The 17,468-nt window shown below is 34.9% G+C and overlaps 2 protein-coding genes across 4 annotated transcripts; one reads left to right on the top strand and one right to left on the bottom strand.

Moving 5' to 3' along the window:
* Window positions 1-3,048: 3,048 nt before the first annotated feature.
* On the bottom strand, window positions 3,049-7,639 carry LOC116181142. Of its 2 annotated transcripts, XM_031501429.1 has the most exons (12): window positions 7,462-7,639; window positions 7,206-7,288; window positions 4,713-4,923; window positions 4,417-4,665; window positions 4,300-4,365; window positions 4,170-4,253; window positions 3,987-4,118; window positions 3,883-3,933; window positions 3,607-3,830; window positions 3,396-3,555; window positions 3,216-3,345; window positions 3,049-3,166 (listed from the first exon to the last, which is right to left on the bottom strand). In XM_031501429.1, exons 3-12 carry the CDS (start codon window positions 4,780-4,782, stop codon window positions 3,142-3,144), a joined length of 1,191 nt encoding a protein of 396 aa, XP_031357289.1. In that variant the 5' UTR covers window positions 4,783-4,923; window positions 7,206-7,288; window positions 7,462-7,639; the 3' UTR covers window positions 3,049-3,141. The 2 variants fall into 2 exon arrangements, with proteins under 2 accessions (XP_031357289.1, XP_031357282.1); XM_031501422.1 differs by lacking the exon at window positions 7,206-7,288.
* Window positions 7,640-14,177: 6,538 nt separating this feature from the next.
* On the top strand, window positions 14,178-15,178 carry LOC116159402. 2 transcript variants are annotated; one of them, XM_031472370.1, is made up of 6 exons: window positions 14,178-14,321; window positions 14,378-14,589; window positions 14,647-14,787; window positions 14,831-14,903; window positions 14,960-15,024; window positions 15,080-15,178. In XM_031472370.1, exons 2-6 carry the CDS (start codon window positions 14,388-14,390, stop codon window positions 15,148-15,150), a joined length of 552 nt encoding a protein of 183 aa, XP_031328230.1. In that variant the 5' UTR covers window positions 14,178-14,321; window positions 14,378-14,387; the 3' UTR covers window positions 15,151-15,178. The 2 variants fall into 2 exon arrangements, 1 of the variants encoding a protein (XP_031328230.1); XR_004142978.1 differs by having other exon boundaries at window positions 14,178-14,589; window positions 14,841-14,903.
* The last annotated feature ends 2,290 nt before the right edge of the window (window positions 15,179-17,468 follow it).

The raw sequence follows: 17,468 nt of genomic DNA, 5'->3' as shown, positions 1-17,468 counted from the left end.
AGATGTATATTCATCCGAAGGAGACGATACCCGTAAATACTACACATTCATCAATGTCGAAGGACAAGCAATTCAATTTGAGGTCGACTCCGGAGCGGGATTCACGTTACTTCCAAAAGACCTTTTCGATAAACTTAACTGCAAGCAAAAACTGAAACCGTCTAACCTAACATTTCGTACTTACACACGTCAAACCTTTCAACCACATGGGAAAGTACAAGTAATGGTTCAATACCACAATTATCAAAATCCCACATTAGAGGATCTATACGTAGTGCCTGAGGGGTATGATCCATTAGTAGGTCGCGAATGGATTCGCCATCTAAACATTCAATTACAGGAAATCGATAAACATACCAGTAACAAATTAACACAAATCCATAGTGATTACATAAATTCAATTGAGTCGGTGCGTGAACAATTTCCCAATATCTTCGAACAAAAAGTGGGATGCGTTCCGAATGTAGTGATTAAGTTAGCGCTTCGCGATAATGTCAAACCTGTGTACACACGAGAACGGAGTGTTGCATATGCGTTACGCGATAAAGTTAGTCACGAATTAGAAATGTTAGAATCTGCCGGAATTATAAGTAAATGTGATGTAAGTGATTGGGGTTCACCACTTGTGGTGGTACAAAAACCACAAGGAGGTGTGCGGCTTTGTGTCGATTATAAAGTTGCCGTAAATGACAGTTTAGTGAACGTGAACTACCCCATTAAGCGCGTAGACGAAGTCCTTAACAGTTGCGGGATTCGTCCTACTTCTGGGCGTCGATTCCCGAAGATGTGCTTTGTTCACATCGACTGACCTTGATGTGAACGTGAATGTCACTGCATTCTCGAACCTACCACATCGAGCGAAAAGTTGATCGAACGCAACGACTGGTCTAGACCACTCGTTGCGTGAAAGTCATGCGCAGTTCCAGCTACAGGACGGATCTTGCAGCTGTTTTGCTATAGAGGTTATTCAGTGCCCTAACCTATAAATTCACATATTTTCTGTGAAATAAAACATGGAATTGTTCGAGGATTTTCTGGTTATTAATAACAGTATCCTTAATGCAAAAACGAAACAAAATACAAAACTGACAAATGACAGTTCAATTCTTGTCTGTGATTGGTTAGCGCATACAGTTTGTTCGCGATTCGGGAATGCAGCTAAACTTGAACTTATCCCTATCGTATACGATCATGACGTCATGGCAGCCGGTCACATCACATGCACATCACGGAGCATATCGACTAACTTCGGGAATCGATACCCAGTAGACTCGACCTTTATAAGGCATATTTACATTTACGTGTAGACAAAGACAGCAGTGTAATACAAACTATGTCTACCCACCAGGGGACATATCATGTAAATCGTTTGAGTTTCGGAATTAAAACGGCTCCAGCTAAGTTTAACCGAGTCATTGATCAGATTCTACGGGACTGTCCAAAAACAACCTCATATTTTGACGACATAATTGTGCATGGTAACTGTTACAAAGAATGCTACAGCAATTTAATTAAATGCTTAACCAAATTGCAAGAAAACGATCTTCACCTGAACGAGGCAAAGTGCAGTTTTTTTCAGAACGAAATCGAGTATCTAGGATACATCATAAGAAAAAACACCATTGCAAAGTCACCCGATAAGGTAAAAGCCATATTGAACATGCCTAATCCGAAAAGTGTTGCAGATGTCCGGCGATTTCTCGGCATGATAACTTATTACGCAAGATTACTCCCAAATCTATCGAGCATGACTGCACCTTTACGAAAATTATTACAACACGATAATCAGTTCTTGTGGAATCAAGAGTGCAACCAAGCATTCAGCAATTTGAAAATGGAAATTGCCAGTGACCGAGTTGTTGTACCGTATGACCCCGAGCAACCAGTTTTATTAACCACCGATGCCAGTCCATATGGAATTGCAGCTGTGTTATCCCATTCTACAGCCAACGATGAACGTCCAATTGCATTTGCGTCCCGATCCTTAACCAGGGCCGAGCAGAATTATTCCCAGCTCGATCGAGAAGCATTGGCGATCGTTTATGGTGTTAGTCATTTTCAACAGTATTTAATTGGAAAAAGCTTTACACTGAGCACCGACAATCAACCTTTAGTGCGGATTTTTAACTCGAAATCAAAAGCATCGAAAACCACATCGTCACGCCTCATTCGCTACGCTTCATTTTTATCAACGTTTGATTATAAAGTACAGTTTAAGAAAGGCATCGATAACACCAACGCTGATTGTTTATCACGAGCACCACTACATGATGACAAAGGAAAAATTGAAACAGCATTTGACGAAGAACTCGATCAAGTTAACCACGAACAGGTATTCAATATCTCGACAGACCAAATAGGATATGAGCGTATAAAGTACGAGACTGGAAGGGATTCCGAAATGTGCAAAATTATCGAACAAATGAAGACTCAACGCATCGAATCTGAATTCCTTTTAAACGACGGAGTCTTATACAGGAGCCATAGGATTGTCATACCGAAGACAATGCAAGCTGATATTTTAAACGACTTACACTCAACACACCTAGGGAGCACCAAAATGAAACAGCTGGCACGACGCTATTGTTATTGGCAAAACATCGACAAAGAAATTGAAAACATCGTTCGAGCATGTGAAGAATGCAAGAAAAGGCTCCATTCACCACCCAAAGCTGAAGTCCATCGCTGGGAACTACCTCAAGAGAATTCCCACATAGCACATGTACATGTATTGCATATGAAAAGAATATACATTTATGAATATACAAATATGCACAGCATATGCATTTTTTAATGAAGAATGATATATGTATATCCATAGCATTAGCAAATGTCCTCTAAATGGATGTACTTTACATATTCTTTCCATGTGTAAAAGAATATACACTGAAAATGAATTACATATGTGGAGTATAACCAGTGCATATATCAGTAATTTGCTACACAGTGTATATGCATATGATTTACTTCTGTGTAGCACATCCTAAATACATGAAAATAACATGCTACACATTTGCTTGCGGAGATATCCAGAATAAGAATAGTACATACAGCAAATGCAATTTATTACCACATTACTTAAATTGTACATGCCTTAAACTATTGTATAATATGACTATTTTCATTATTGTATCAGTTGTTTCAAACTTCATCATTTTCAGGACCCCTTAAAAATGGATATTTAGTACTTAACTTAGTAAATAAAATATTCTTACGATTTTTTAGATTGAATTCTTCTTTTTTGATTTGTGTGTCTCTCTTTGGCCTTCGCCAACCAGTCTTTTATTTTGGGAATTATTTCTGCTTCGGTGGAATTACTTGTTTTTTTATTTAAACGAATAGCTCCTAAAAGGGATAAGGAATCATATTGCACAACGATCAACTTTCATACTTACGAACAATTGCTTTATAAATGAATAAATTTTTGAACACTTCTTTTCCTTTAGCCCCTTCGAAACTAAAATTTTGGCCAATTTCGTTGGAAAATAGCCGATACATAATTTTTTTTGTCATTGTTTTGGCCTCGTTACCACCTATTAAGCTCAATTCAGTTGCCTGTAACATATTAATTATGTACTACTTTATTTATACATACAAGCAACTTACAAATAACTGCATAGTTTCTTCCGAAGATAAAGCCTTTTCGATGGTTTGTAAATCCTTGTCAAAGGAAATAGGAATAAGTCCCATTATATTTCTCAAAGCATCAACTTCCTCCACGGATTTTGTTTGGTTGCCGCCTGCAATTGTTAGCTGTTCAACTTTTTCAGTTAATGATGACAACATATTTTTGATTGAAAATAATTCATTGATAACCAACTTCTGGAAACCTAACAATGCTTGTTTAGTAAACAAAAAATTCACTGAAAGTTAAGTAATTACGTTTGTCACTTCCTGTGAAACCTTCATGCGAAATATCTACCATAGATGAATCTAAAACATTGGGTGGTCATACCTATATACCTGCACAATCCACCTTACAATACCTTCTTTTTTTTTATTTGTGGCACGTCTTCCACTACTTGGTGATCCTTGCAATGATTCACGGTCACGAGATAGTGAAATTTTGTCTTGCATTCGGTCAAGTGAAGTACAAGAAAGATCAACCACAGAGCGACCTAAAATACAATAATAATTAGTGCATGTTTCAATATTTCTTAAGAAAATACCTTTTTTCTGGTTCACATCAAAAGCACATCCATCATAATCTGTTGATTTTTGTAATGATACACAACTTGGTTTATAACTTTTACCTACAAATTTTAAATTACCTCTGTGGACGGGTATATGAAAGCTTACCTTCATTCGAGATGGTGCGTGGAGTGTATATCGGAGACAATGTTGCAGTTTCTCTAAACTGTAATCCTAAGAATGTAAAACTTTAATATAAATGTACAATAGCTACAGAATGTTTACCTTTTTTTTGTACTTTAGGTGGAAGAGAAGCTGTATGTAGCTGAGGTACGTGCAGTGATGAATCGCTGTCTGGAGATGTTTCACGATCTAAATTGTTTGAATCTGACGAAGAGTTATAAGCGTACTCATTTGCATATTTGGGATTTGCTTTTGACTTTCGTTTGCTTTGTTCACTTTCACTTTGTGACGAAGCTAAGTTATTGGTATGTTGCGCTTTAGTGGCTTTTTTGTTTGCTTTTTCAAAGTTATCTAAAAATATTAATACTTTATACCTATAGTGTAAATTACTTACTAACCATAAGATCCCAAAATGTCGATGTCAAATAAATCCCATTCTGTATTCGGTGGTTCACAATGTTGTACCATTTTTTAAAAAGTGTTTTGAGTAACATGGTTCCCCTTTGATGGAAAATAACACACTTTAGTGTTTTTTTTATTCCAACTTGCCGGAACCACTTCTATAAGGTTCTCGTCGATGAAATTTACTACTAAATATGAATCCATAACCTAAAAATAAGCATATAACAATTGCTTTATTTTATTTGTTTGCGTTTTTTTTTGTATATTTTTGATTAAATAAGCAGTATTATCTTATTTTTTAATTCTTTATCATTTTTTGTTAATACATATATTTTTAATAATTTTAATTGTTTAATTCCTATCTTTTTTTAATATTTATTCTATTACTAATCTCTTTTAACTTATTTTTTAACTATATTTTTTTATTGTTCTTAATTTTTTAAATTATATGGTATGTAACATACGAAATGAAACAAATTTCTGATCAAAAGGTAACAGCATTACTTTACACTTTATATATTGTGAATCAATAAGTTGATCTTCGATAGACAAATCTGAACATAGAAAGATTCCTAACGCAGATGAATCCAACGGAACAGTGTAAAAACTTTGTTTAGTTTTAAAAAAATTTGCAGTAACAATTTTTTTATTTTGTTGGAAGAATATGCATTTTGCTTTGCCTATTTCACCAGACTCTAATTCAAAATAGCAATCTGCATTATTAGTTTTGATTATCCATTCTAGAGTTCTCACAGAACATTCTTCATTACGTGAATTTTGTTCTTCACCAGTGTCTGGTGCAGTATTTCTTGAATGCCAAGACTCTTGCGATCTTCTTACCACTTGTTGCAGTGGTTGGTGAGTTTTTCTAACCATTCTCTTAAGTGTTTTCATGTAATTTTCGAAGGGGAATGCACTAAAGTTATCAAGTGGGCCAAACCGATTCGTGTCATCCACCAAATGCAAAAGACAGTGTACATTATGTGAAATAAAATCAGCACCATATAACTTTTTGCTTTGTTTGACAAAACTATACAGCAATTCTTTCGCAGTTTCCTGATAATTCTGATCAGAGCAAAGGTTAGGACTCACTAAAATTGAGGATGCAACATGCAATTTTAAAATATTTTTGTAAAACTTATTTTTTTTCATTACATTCCTTAAGACAACTGGCAATGCATACAATAAGAAAAACCTAAATTCAGTGGCTTTGTAACGTTTCACTTCAAGTAAGGGTCGAGTTTTCCTGGAAAACTCACATGGGACATATTTCTTTAATTTTAAAACTAAATTTGAAATAGCTAAAACATCTCTAGCTGGTAATTTATATCCAGGTTTTCCCAAAACCAATCCAAACTTTGTGTCTGCTAATACACGCTTCATTACACCTAAACATAATAGGTGCATGTAGTCCAAAGGCACGTCTTGTATTATGTCAAATGATGGCAGGTTTAACAATATAGTGGGTTCATTATGATGGTGCTGGGGCTGTGCTCGATTTCTAAAGCTGTTGTCGGTGCGTTTTGTAAAATGCAACTCCGGAAAACACATTCTATTATTAATCATATCTCCTTCTTGTGTGCACCTATTACATGAAAAATGTCCAGAATGGCCTTTAACACGTAAAACATAAGACCTAGCAGGCAAATCGCAAATAAGCATTTTCACTTTAAAATCCAAGTGGTGTCCATTGATTTCAATACCATTATCGATTAATGCTGATGCTTCCTCAACAAATTGCTTTAAAAATTCATTTGAATTTTCAGGTTTTTGATAGCCGTGATAAAGACCAAACAAAAGAACCTTATCTTTTACTGTAGACAACGACTTTACAACACCTAAAATAGGCCAAAATGATGAATTGCTGCTTTTACTTAATGGAAGTCCATCTACGTTTACTGCCAATTCAATAACAGATGTGTCAGATAGCAGTCCGAAACAATTATTTTTAGAAAAAAATTCATTAATGGTGTCTTTTATGCCAAAATAGAAAAACGTTCCTGGTTGTATCACATCAACTCTAGTTACACGAGGTGTTTTTAATAACGTTCGAGCATCAGAAGGTAAAGTTTGAAGGTGTTCACATCCACAATGTTTTAACATTTTTAACAATTTGGATGCTGAAGTGTGTGTAATATTTTCCGTGACAATCCATTCCGATAAGTTTTCTGTCAATAACTTCAAGTTGAACCTTTTTGCAATTGTTGATGTGTCTACATCAGCACCTGCTCTATCTAGATCTACAGTAACTGAATCGGTTTCACTTGTAACGGATTCAAGGTGTGAATCATCAGAATATGAATATTGTAAATCGATTTGCGAGGCCATTTCACAATAGGTGCCCTTAGACGAAGAAGGGTTGTTTTCATTTATAGTAGTACGACACGATGTATTTATCTCGCTACCCGTAAATAAAACATTTTTATGCGATTGAATTACTGGACCATCGACTTCATCGTTTTTCTTTTGTTTGGTATAAATTTTGTTACCTGCATTTATATATGCCATAGCAAAATCTAGATTACGCTTGCGGTCCCTTCTTTGCTGTCGGTCACTTTTATCCATCGACATACTGAAATATTCATACAAAAATATAGGTACTTAGAAATGTGATGTAGACTAGCATGTACATCTCAAAATGAACAACAATGAAACAAATTTCTATTCAGTATATCAATTTACAGTATTTTACACCCCTGATTACACCATTCATTAACTTTTAATTTATAAAAGTAGGTAACTTACCTGAGAAAGGAAAACGACGATAAAGAATATAAACAGGTAACTAATTTGCAAACTGCCAACGAACGTAAATATCAACGCGAACGCAAATAATAATCTAACAATCCGTTTTGTCAACCACAAAACGTGCAAATTAAAAAAAACACCACGCTACGCCATTAGAAAATAAGAATAACTACGCGACGCATGCTCAATGCGATGGCAAACAGCTGACTGTCTGGAGGATTAAAATAAATTCGGCGCGTAATTTGAACTTGAAGTAAGAAGAAATGAAATGTAAAATTAGGGTAGAACTATATAAAAATAAATCTTTTCGCACTGTAAACAAGGGCACTATATATGTAAGGTAAATTGCTTTTTCCTTTTTGCAGTTACCAAGCATATTCTCAGTATATGCGTGACATTCTTTTATAAGGTTCCCAACTTTGCATATTCTATGCATTTGAATGACATGTGAAGCATATACGTAGAAAGTCGGGTACATTATTTCCACATACTATGGATATTTTGTGTTATGTGGGTTGGGACAGGGTACATATCGACTACGCAGGACCCATCGATCATGTCTACATCCTCTTATGCATAGATGCGAAGTCAAGGTGGGCCGAAATGGAAGTCCTACGAGAACATCCTAATTCAGAAAACACCATGGAACTTTTAAACAGAATTTTCTCTCGAAATGGATATCCAAAAGAAATGGTATCAGACAATGCCACAATTTTCACGAGTAACGAGTTCAGAACGTATTGTAAGAATAACGCTATTTTCCAAAAATTTATCGCACCAGGACATCCTGCCACGAACGGACTGGCCGAGAGAAATGTACAAACTCTCAAAAACAAATTAAAATCAATGTCAACGGAAAGGATCCCATTGGAAACAAAAATTATGAAAATATTATTCCGATATCGAGCGACACTGTTACTAAATGGAAAGACACCAGCAGAACAATATTTAAACAGAAAATTCAGAATCCGTTTAGACTCAATGTTTCTTCATATTCCTACACCGAATCAAGACCTGCAAAAACGTCGTGCACGTTCACATCAAGCGGGAGAGGACATTGTAGCCGAATTTTACATACAAAACAAACGGACCTGGAAGCCAGGAACGGTAGTAAAATGCCTAGGGAAATTACATTACCTTGTCCGATTAGAAAACGACCGAATAGTGAAACGACACGTAAACCAGCTCAGAAGAAATGCACCTAAACAAGTAACCTTCAACCTACCAGAGGAGCCACAAATCCAAAAACCATTGGAATATGAAGAAGAATACCAACCTGCCATTTTACCACGTAGTTTAGATCGACAAGAAATGGAGCAGATTCTGATTCCAGAAGCAGATCGTCCAGAACCACCACGAAGATCAAATCGAAACCATAGACCACCACCCTACCTGAGCGATTACCAGATGAATTATATAGCAGGGGAGACTGTAGTGAATATTAAGAGGTCTCCACTGGTAAAAACAAGCGTACCTACCAACTGACGCTTCCTGTTAGTTTTTTTGTACGTATAATGCCAGTTCAGTGACATGTTAGATTTTGTAATGTGAATATATAAATATATAACTTTTTGCTGTGTTGTACCGCGGGTTATTTTCTATCCACCCACTTCGTCATGAACATTGGTCACCACAGATTTCAAAATATTTCTTGTTTTTCTCATTTTCATAGCAACGGAAGGTACCTATACTGATTTTATATCACTAATTAAACCATATTTTGTATTAGTTCTTATTTCCATTTTTATAGAATTATGCCGATTTTAAAGTGTAGCTTAGTGTAAAGAATTCTTTACACTATGAGTGTAGTAATAAAAAAAAATAGCGTAAAGTATTCGTGGATAACTGGTCTTTAAAACACTTGCTCTATTTCGAGCACTCCGGCTACGCCGTCGTGCTCGAAAAATCGCGCGTGTTTTAAAGACCTTAATATCCACTTATACTTTAATATACTATTTCATCATTTCGTCGCATCTGCATGCCCCGGTTACTCCGATTAATAAAACAATCTGAATCATAATATTACATTGGGAGGGCTCAAAATTAAAACTGATTTAAATTCACCTTTATTCCTAAATATACATCATCTGGGGCGTCCATTAGAAAACCTTCAAACTGCTCTTTAGTAAATATTCTGGACTTTTTTGCAGAATACCCTTCATTGGCCTTTTTCAAAAAACATCGTAGCTTTAAATATTGACTTAGGTATATTTATTCCATGCTTAATAATTAATTCGGATTTGATCATGGAATAACGAGACCACATTGTCGAAGATTTCCATTTTTTATCTTTTTGCATCTGATTAAAATACGCAAGAAGTAGGTACATTTTCTGAATAGATGATCACATTCTTTCCATTACACCATTGAATGAAGTGTTGATATGCAGCTAAATACTTTTCACCGGATTTCGAAGGTCCGAGGCACGATACTGCTTCATTCGCCTCAACGGTAATTTCAGGCGGCGCCGGCATGCATTGCATTCTAAAACTAACTAATCTATCTTTTTAGTGATTTAATTAACTTACTTCTTTCTTATAGAAAAATCTTTCTTATTCAAAATTACGAACTGACATGTAATTTTTTCACCAATAAGATTATTTACTGCGTAACCAAGGAAACAGCACCTATCTATTCATGTAAAGGAAAACAAACTTACCTACTTGACAATGACGTTTAATTTAACGAAAGCGATTAATATCCCTTAAAAACCTTGTGTTTTGGATAAATTTGCGGAAGTTTGAAGAAAAAATAGCATATTTTATTTGGAGGAAAAGTTACTTTTCATGGCTTGCCTTGACACAGGCGCGCCATGAAAAGTAATACTTCTCCTCCACATAAAATAATGTACTATTTTATTTTACTTGAATCACAATCTTCGTTTTAAACACTCAAATGCGTGCGAAAAAAAGGCCTTTTTGTAATTTCGTTATGAAATACTTAAATTTAGTTGACGTTTTCGGTTTTAAAAGAACCGTCATTTAGCCATAAGTGTCACATTTTGACACATTGGCGCACTGTGCGCCAAATCTAAATTGGCGCACTGGTACATTAGTCCTACACTATGCTGAACCTTAGTGTAACTATTCTTACACTATGGTTGAACGTGAATTCGGAGAAAGTAAATACGAACTAGTTTCTTCTGTAGCCGCTTTAACGCCGGATGAAATACTCACATTTTAATCGGAATATAGTTCATTTTGCTAGCAAAAAGTTCCCACACGCGATTGAACATTCTATTCAATTCGCAGGGGAGCCCGACCGGGCAGCACTTAGGCACACCAGAGGCCCATTGTGCCTACCCCCTTTCTTCGCAACTGAGTTCAGAGCCCGTTCCTCTCAATGAAGGATAGGACCCTGTTTAGCCTAAGTTGCTTCACCCTCTTCGGTTCCAGGTATCTGTCTCCAAGGAGTTGATATCTGTCCCTGATCAAAGCGTCACAGTGACAGACCACATGCTCGGTAGTTTCATCTGCCTCGCCACAAAACCTGCACGTTGACTCCTCCGCGAGCCCAATGTTATGCAGGTGATAGTTGACCATCCAGTGTCCCGTAAGGACACCAGTGATCTTCCTAAGCTGGCTTCTATTCAGTTTTAGAAGCTTAGAAGACCCCGATTTGCCAACGGGCCCTGTTAGAAAGGCCTTGGACTGTCGGAGTCCGGTTACTTGTTGCCACTGAGCCTGGAATTGACTGGTCAACCAATCTTTAATCCTGGCCCTAACAACGGACGCGATTGAACATAAAAGACGCGAAACGAGGATGCTTCAAACCAGGATGACAGGCAATGCTTATCCATAGCAACGCATTAGGTTAGGTATATTGCGATAATACATGAGTATTCAATTTTAAAATAAAGTTCTCTTTCCATTATAATACCTATTTCACATCAATTTCTTGACGAAATTACATGTTACAAGAGCTGAAAATACGTTATAGCGTAATGAGCATTAATGACGCGTGAGGCCGCAGGCCGAACCCGGCATGGAAGCGAGTTTACGCTATAGTTATCAGCTCGCGTACCATACAACATTTTTTGTGCTGCTTTTACTTATTCAAATATTTAAATAACAAATAAATAACATTTAAAAGGTATATTGGCTTTTTTTTCTACGCAATATTACGTTGGTAGCACTGCAGTTCGCCATTTTGATATTTGAATTTGAAATTTCTTTGATTTGAATTTTTTTATTTACGTCAAAATGAGTATACCAGAGCACGTACAAGTTTGTGCAAATAAGGCAATGGCAAATCTACTGCCAAAAAATCATCAAATCGTTATAATGAAGAGTATGTGAAGTTCACGAAGTGGTGCACAGATATAACGGCATTACGGAATATACAGAACAAGTTATACTAGCACTATAAAAAATACATCCCATAATCGGTACTACTAGCACTTGAAATCCTCTAATTAACATATTATATTGATAAGAAAGTGAACGGTTGGACAGAATTTTTTGTTTCTTAATTTAACATGTCAATCAAGTACGTAGAAGTACAAGTCAAACAGGCCGTATTTTGTTCTGTCATTGAGATATTTTCAAAGAGTAATTTCGTTCGAATTTTTTCAAAATGTGATAATATTAGGGATGTAATTTCTCTGGAAATGGCGGATGGTGGCAATTATTCATTTTAGAGAACTTGTCTAAACATTTATTGAGCGAAATTTCGGGTTGTGTTTTCTAAAAGTGACAGCGTGACAGTTCTCCATTATTGACTACTAGTTAATAATGTATTATTATTAACCACTTTGAACAAATGCCGAGAAAACCTACTTTACAAGTGGAAAAAAGGTTAATAATCATGTCATCAGACGCTAGTAGTGAAAAAAAGCATTTTTTTGTCATTATTATTAGGTCTATAGTATTATTATTTATCCATATAACGGGCGATCAAAAATGAGTTGCTTTCGAGTCGCCTTTGGAAATTCAAGTTAAGTACGATTTACTATGTAAACAAAAATTTCAAAGGTGACTCGACAGCAACTTATTTTTGATCGCATAGTATCATCTACTACGTATACTTTATAATAGAAAATCATTAACATGCTTCGACCTTTGCTGGATTTAGAGATTGAACTTTGCCGATCTAGATCTTTTCGCTGTACATTGCCGCATAGTTACTAAAACTAAATAGTGTCATTTGCCAGTTAAGCAGCACAAAAAAAACCTTGTACGCAACACGTTGCAAATTTTTTCTTTGGCGCGCACGTCTAGTGCGCCAAAAGACAGTCAATTAGCAACTTGTTACATAAATAGCTATTTTCACGTAGATCCCATAATCTTACACTTTTGCCGTTTATTAACTATCCTATCCCCGAGATCGTTTAGGTATAATTTGAAAATTTAGTCGAAATAAATTACTTACATTGCAAGCATGGGCGTACGCAGCTTTTGGTCTAGGGAGGGGCAAAAAATAAAATTGGCGAAAAAAAAATGTTTAATGAAACACATAATATACATTTTTATTTTGAGTAGATAATAGTTACTAAAAACGTCTTCAAAATGATTATATCTCAAAATATTAGTTATTACGATAATATGCGATAATTTGTGATGCCCCAGCGAAATCTTTTATAAGTTGTATTAAAAATCATACAGGATATTTTGGTTGCAGTACATGCATTCAGGAAGGTGATTTTATAGCCAATCGAGTTACGTATCCTGAATTAAACTGTACGTTACGAACGGATGCATCTTTTAGTGCTAAAATTCAAGCAGAACATCATAAAGGGATTTCTTGCTTAGAGGAATTGCAAATAGGGATGGTTTCTCAGATCCCAATTGATTATATGCATTTAGTATGCTTAGGTATTATGAAACGTTTGCTCCAATTTTGGGTGAAAGGAAAAATGAATGTCAGATTAAAAGGTGATGCATTAGACTATGCCTCGAATAAGTTAATTGGAATGAAATCTTGTATTACAACTGAATTTGCTAGAAAACCTAGAGGCTTACATGAAATTGATCGATGGAAGGCAACAGAATTGCGTCAATTTCTCTTGTATACTGGACCAGTTGTACTGAAAGATGTATTGCCACATACTTATTATGAACATTTTATTAGTTTAAGTGTTGCTATAAGAATATTGGCAGATAAAGATTTATGTATTACCTTGAATGATTATGCTCACTCTTTGTTAGTGTGGTTTGTAAGGCACTATGGAACGCTGTATGGTCAGGAATTTTTAACTTATAATGTGCACAATCTCTCGCATATAAGTAATGATGTTAAGATATTTGGTCCATTAGATAATTTTAGTAGTTTTAAATATGAAAATTATGTTTAAAATTAAACAAAAATTAAAACAAAGTGGGCGACCTTTACAACAATGAAGAAATAGAATAAAGGAAGAACAAGAACTGCCGCTTAAAACAGATATATGTAAAAACTATCCAGTTATTCATAAAGATAAAAATAATTGTGTTAACAGTTTAGATTTCAAACATTTTAATATCTCAACAAAGGAAGCGAATAATTGTTGTTTACTTCACGATGGATCTATTGCAATTATTACAAATATTAGTCACGAAAATGGAGATGCTATATTAACTGTAAATCAATATAAACATTTCAAGCCACACTATGAATCGCCTTGTGATTCTAGAAAAGTGGGAATATCTATAATCGATAAAAGTAGAATGACACAAACTGTAAAAATATCGGCAAACACAATTATAAAGAAGTGTATTATTATAAATAATGTATTTGAAAAAAACTTTGACAAAAATGAGTACATTGTGATTCCACAAATTCATTGCAAAGAATAATTCCCGTCCAAATATATGTTGTACATATAGTGAGAAATACCTACTTTAATACATTTTTAGTTAATTATAACAATATACTATTAGGTATGATTTTGTGACAGTCAAAAAAGTTAGTTTTTCAAAAAATCTTGCCTTTTCAGGTTTTTTAATATGTCATATGCGGTGGTAACATTCACCAACGAAGGATTGGGAGTTACATCCACGTCGGAAGTCCCCACTAATTGGCTGCTTAATGACAACAAACAATGTTGGTGGCCTTCGCTGAGCAAAAACATTAGCTCCTTAATTGCTAAAAGAGCCCAACCAACTGATGTATGGAGTAAAGAAGATGTAGTGGTTGAAACACTTGGGCGTAAGTATATCTGTGTTAGTACAAAATTTGAAAATTTATTTAATAATTTTTACGCAGTATCACTTGAGACGGCTCGAAAAAAAGCAGAAGATCTAGATTACACATCCTCAGAAGAGGCCAACACTGGCAGAGGTAAAAGGAAAATAACTCCGAAGCAATTTGAAAGTAGTTCTTCGGACAACGAAGTTATTTCTAAAGGTTAGTTACTTATTATTAAAATCTTAATTTAAGACAATTTAAGGTGCAAAAAGAAATGCAGCGATACCTCCGCCTCCTTCTTTCCCTAAGGATTTTCAAGAGAGTTCTTGCAATAGGTATAATACACAGTTTATAAATACATTGCATATGTAACAATTGTTTTGAATTACAGTATATCTTTGTCTGACCCAAATTCAGCTGTATTTACTGCAGTAGCTGAGGTTAATATTCCTACAGGTAAGGTCTGTGGTCTAATATATGGGTTACTAATCTTAGTGTATGATTTATATAGGAATGACGGCAGACAAACCTGATAACATAAATCTACCCGGAGTGCCAGATCAAATGCTCCAACCCAAGTAGCACAAATATATTTAAAATACATATAAAACTCTTATAAAGATATATTTTGAATAACCTTACGTAATATATGTATAAAATATATATATAGAATGTATTATATATATATATATAAAATATGAGTTAGCAGATACATTTTTAACATATTTTAAATACATATTTAATATGTAGGATGACCGTCTATTTTAAATAAATTCACTACTTATTTTCACAACGTCTATTTTTCCGTCCTTTTCATACATTGCTAACTTCACAATCAATCTGTACAGGGTGTTCTACAATCACCTACAGCTCGTCCATCCTGACTTTACCGATCGACCTCGATCGTGTGTGTGCATACAAAAAAAACTTAAAATTTGAAATCCAAAATTCATAACATAATTTCTTATAATAATTCCTTATCTCATAAATGCTGTTTTAAGTATAAAATAAACTACTTGTCTTTAACACAACAAATTTCTAGGTTAAATTCTAAACTAAAACTACAAATAATACAATTAGTCAGATTCGTACTCAATCTCAAAGCGATTCTAAAGCGAATACCATAAACATAAACATGAAAACGTTTTATCACATATATAATAGCTAAACATTCAAGTTCGTAACTGTGATATCTGGTTTCCTGATCGGTCGTCCTTTTGCTAAAATACATGACAGGATGAAACACTCCATTGTCTTGCTTTTGCAACAAAATTGCACCATACCCTAACTGACATGCGTCACAATGCAGTTCCGTTTCTGCAGTCGGTGAATATAAACAAAGAACTGGATTTGACCCTAAAGCATTTTTTAATTGATCAAAACTTTCAAGCTCTCGACTTCCAAATTTAAATTCTACATCCTTACGCATCAACGTGTACAGAGGACTGGCTATCATACCAAAATCTTTAACGAATTTTCGAAAATAGGAAACTAGTCCCAAAAAACTCTGCAAATCTTTATGGCATTTAGGAATTGGAAAATGTGTAACTGCTCGGATGTTTTCAAGATTTGGACTTATCCCTTCACTGGTTACTCTATATCCTAAATAACTGATTTCTTTCTTAAGAAACGAACATTTTTCAGTTCTTAACTCTAATAAATTGTCTACTAACAATTTGAACACTTTTTTAAGAATGCAAATATTCTCTTCAATCGTTTCAGTAGCTACCAACAAATCATCTATATATATTATTAATTCTCCACTGTCTACTAATGCTTTAAAAATATATGCAAGATAACGAGAAAATTCAATTGGTGAGTTACAAAACCCAAATGGCATGTTATTGAACTCATATTGTCCTGAATGAGTAACAAAAGACAAATATTTCCTGCATTGTTTGTTAACCAAAACATGATAAAAAGCATCCTTAAGATCTAATCTAGAAAAGAATTTCTTCCCCTTCAAGCTTTCCATTTGATCTTCTATAATTGGTATGGGAAAGTTAGCACGCAACACAATCTTATTTAGCTCTCGAAAGTCCACACACATTCTAGTATTACCATTCTTTTTCTTCACAAGCACAATTGGAGAACAATACTCGGATGTGCTAGGTGAAATTATTCCTCGTTTCAACAAATCATTTATAATTTTATCAACTTCCCCTTTTTCATAAAAGGATAATCGTCTCGGTCTAAAGTGAAATAATGAATTATTTGGCTTAACGACTATGTTCATTTCATAATCTAAAGCTGGTTTAGCTTTCCTAACAGGACTAACATAATGATCATTATATACAATTTCTAACTGCAGTTTCTCCGCATTTGTTAAACTAGACTCGATATCTAATGGTGGTATAACATTATCAGTAATATCATTAATTAATAACAATTCATTTTCAAGTTCATGATTTTTCAAGTTTGTGGGCTCAAAATGAATTTTGTCGTTGAAAGTAATTTTAAAATCGGGACAAGACACAAAATCTCTGCCCAAAACACAATCATACTGCATAGTACCTTCAGGCACAACATGGAAATTTATGGTAACATTAAAATCTTCAACCTTAACTACATTGTGAAACAATCCTAAAATAACTAAAGGCGAGCCATTAATACCTGCGTAGTTTTGATTTTTCGTCTCGTACTGCGTGATCGCTGCCATAGAAATCTTGCTAACATTGATTAGTGAAATCGGACTACCAGTATCTACTACTGCTTTTAACGGATCTGTAGCCTTCTCCAGATGTACATTCACCACGTATGCCGGAATAATCTTCGGTTTTTCTATCACTTCTTCGATCGGTGACATCTCAGAAACCAGAAGCGCATTGTTTGTAGAGTCCGGTTGTGGAGCAGGATTTGGACGTCGTAGCTTCGGACACTCTCGTCGCTGATGTCGGCTG

Source organism: Photinus pyralis, unplaced genomic scaffold, assembly GCF_008802855.1.
Source record: "Photinus pyralis isolate 1611_PpyrPB1 unplaced genomic scaffold, Ppyr1.3 Ppyr1.4_LG1, whole genome shotgun sequence".
NCBI lineage: Eukaryota > Metazoa > Arthropoda > Insecta > Coleoptera > Lampyridae > Photinus > Photinus pyralis.
This window is presented reverse-complemented; position numbering and strand designations above follow the sequence as displayed.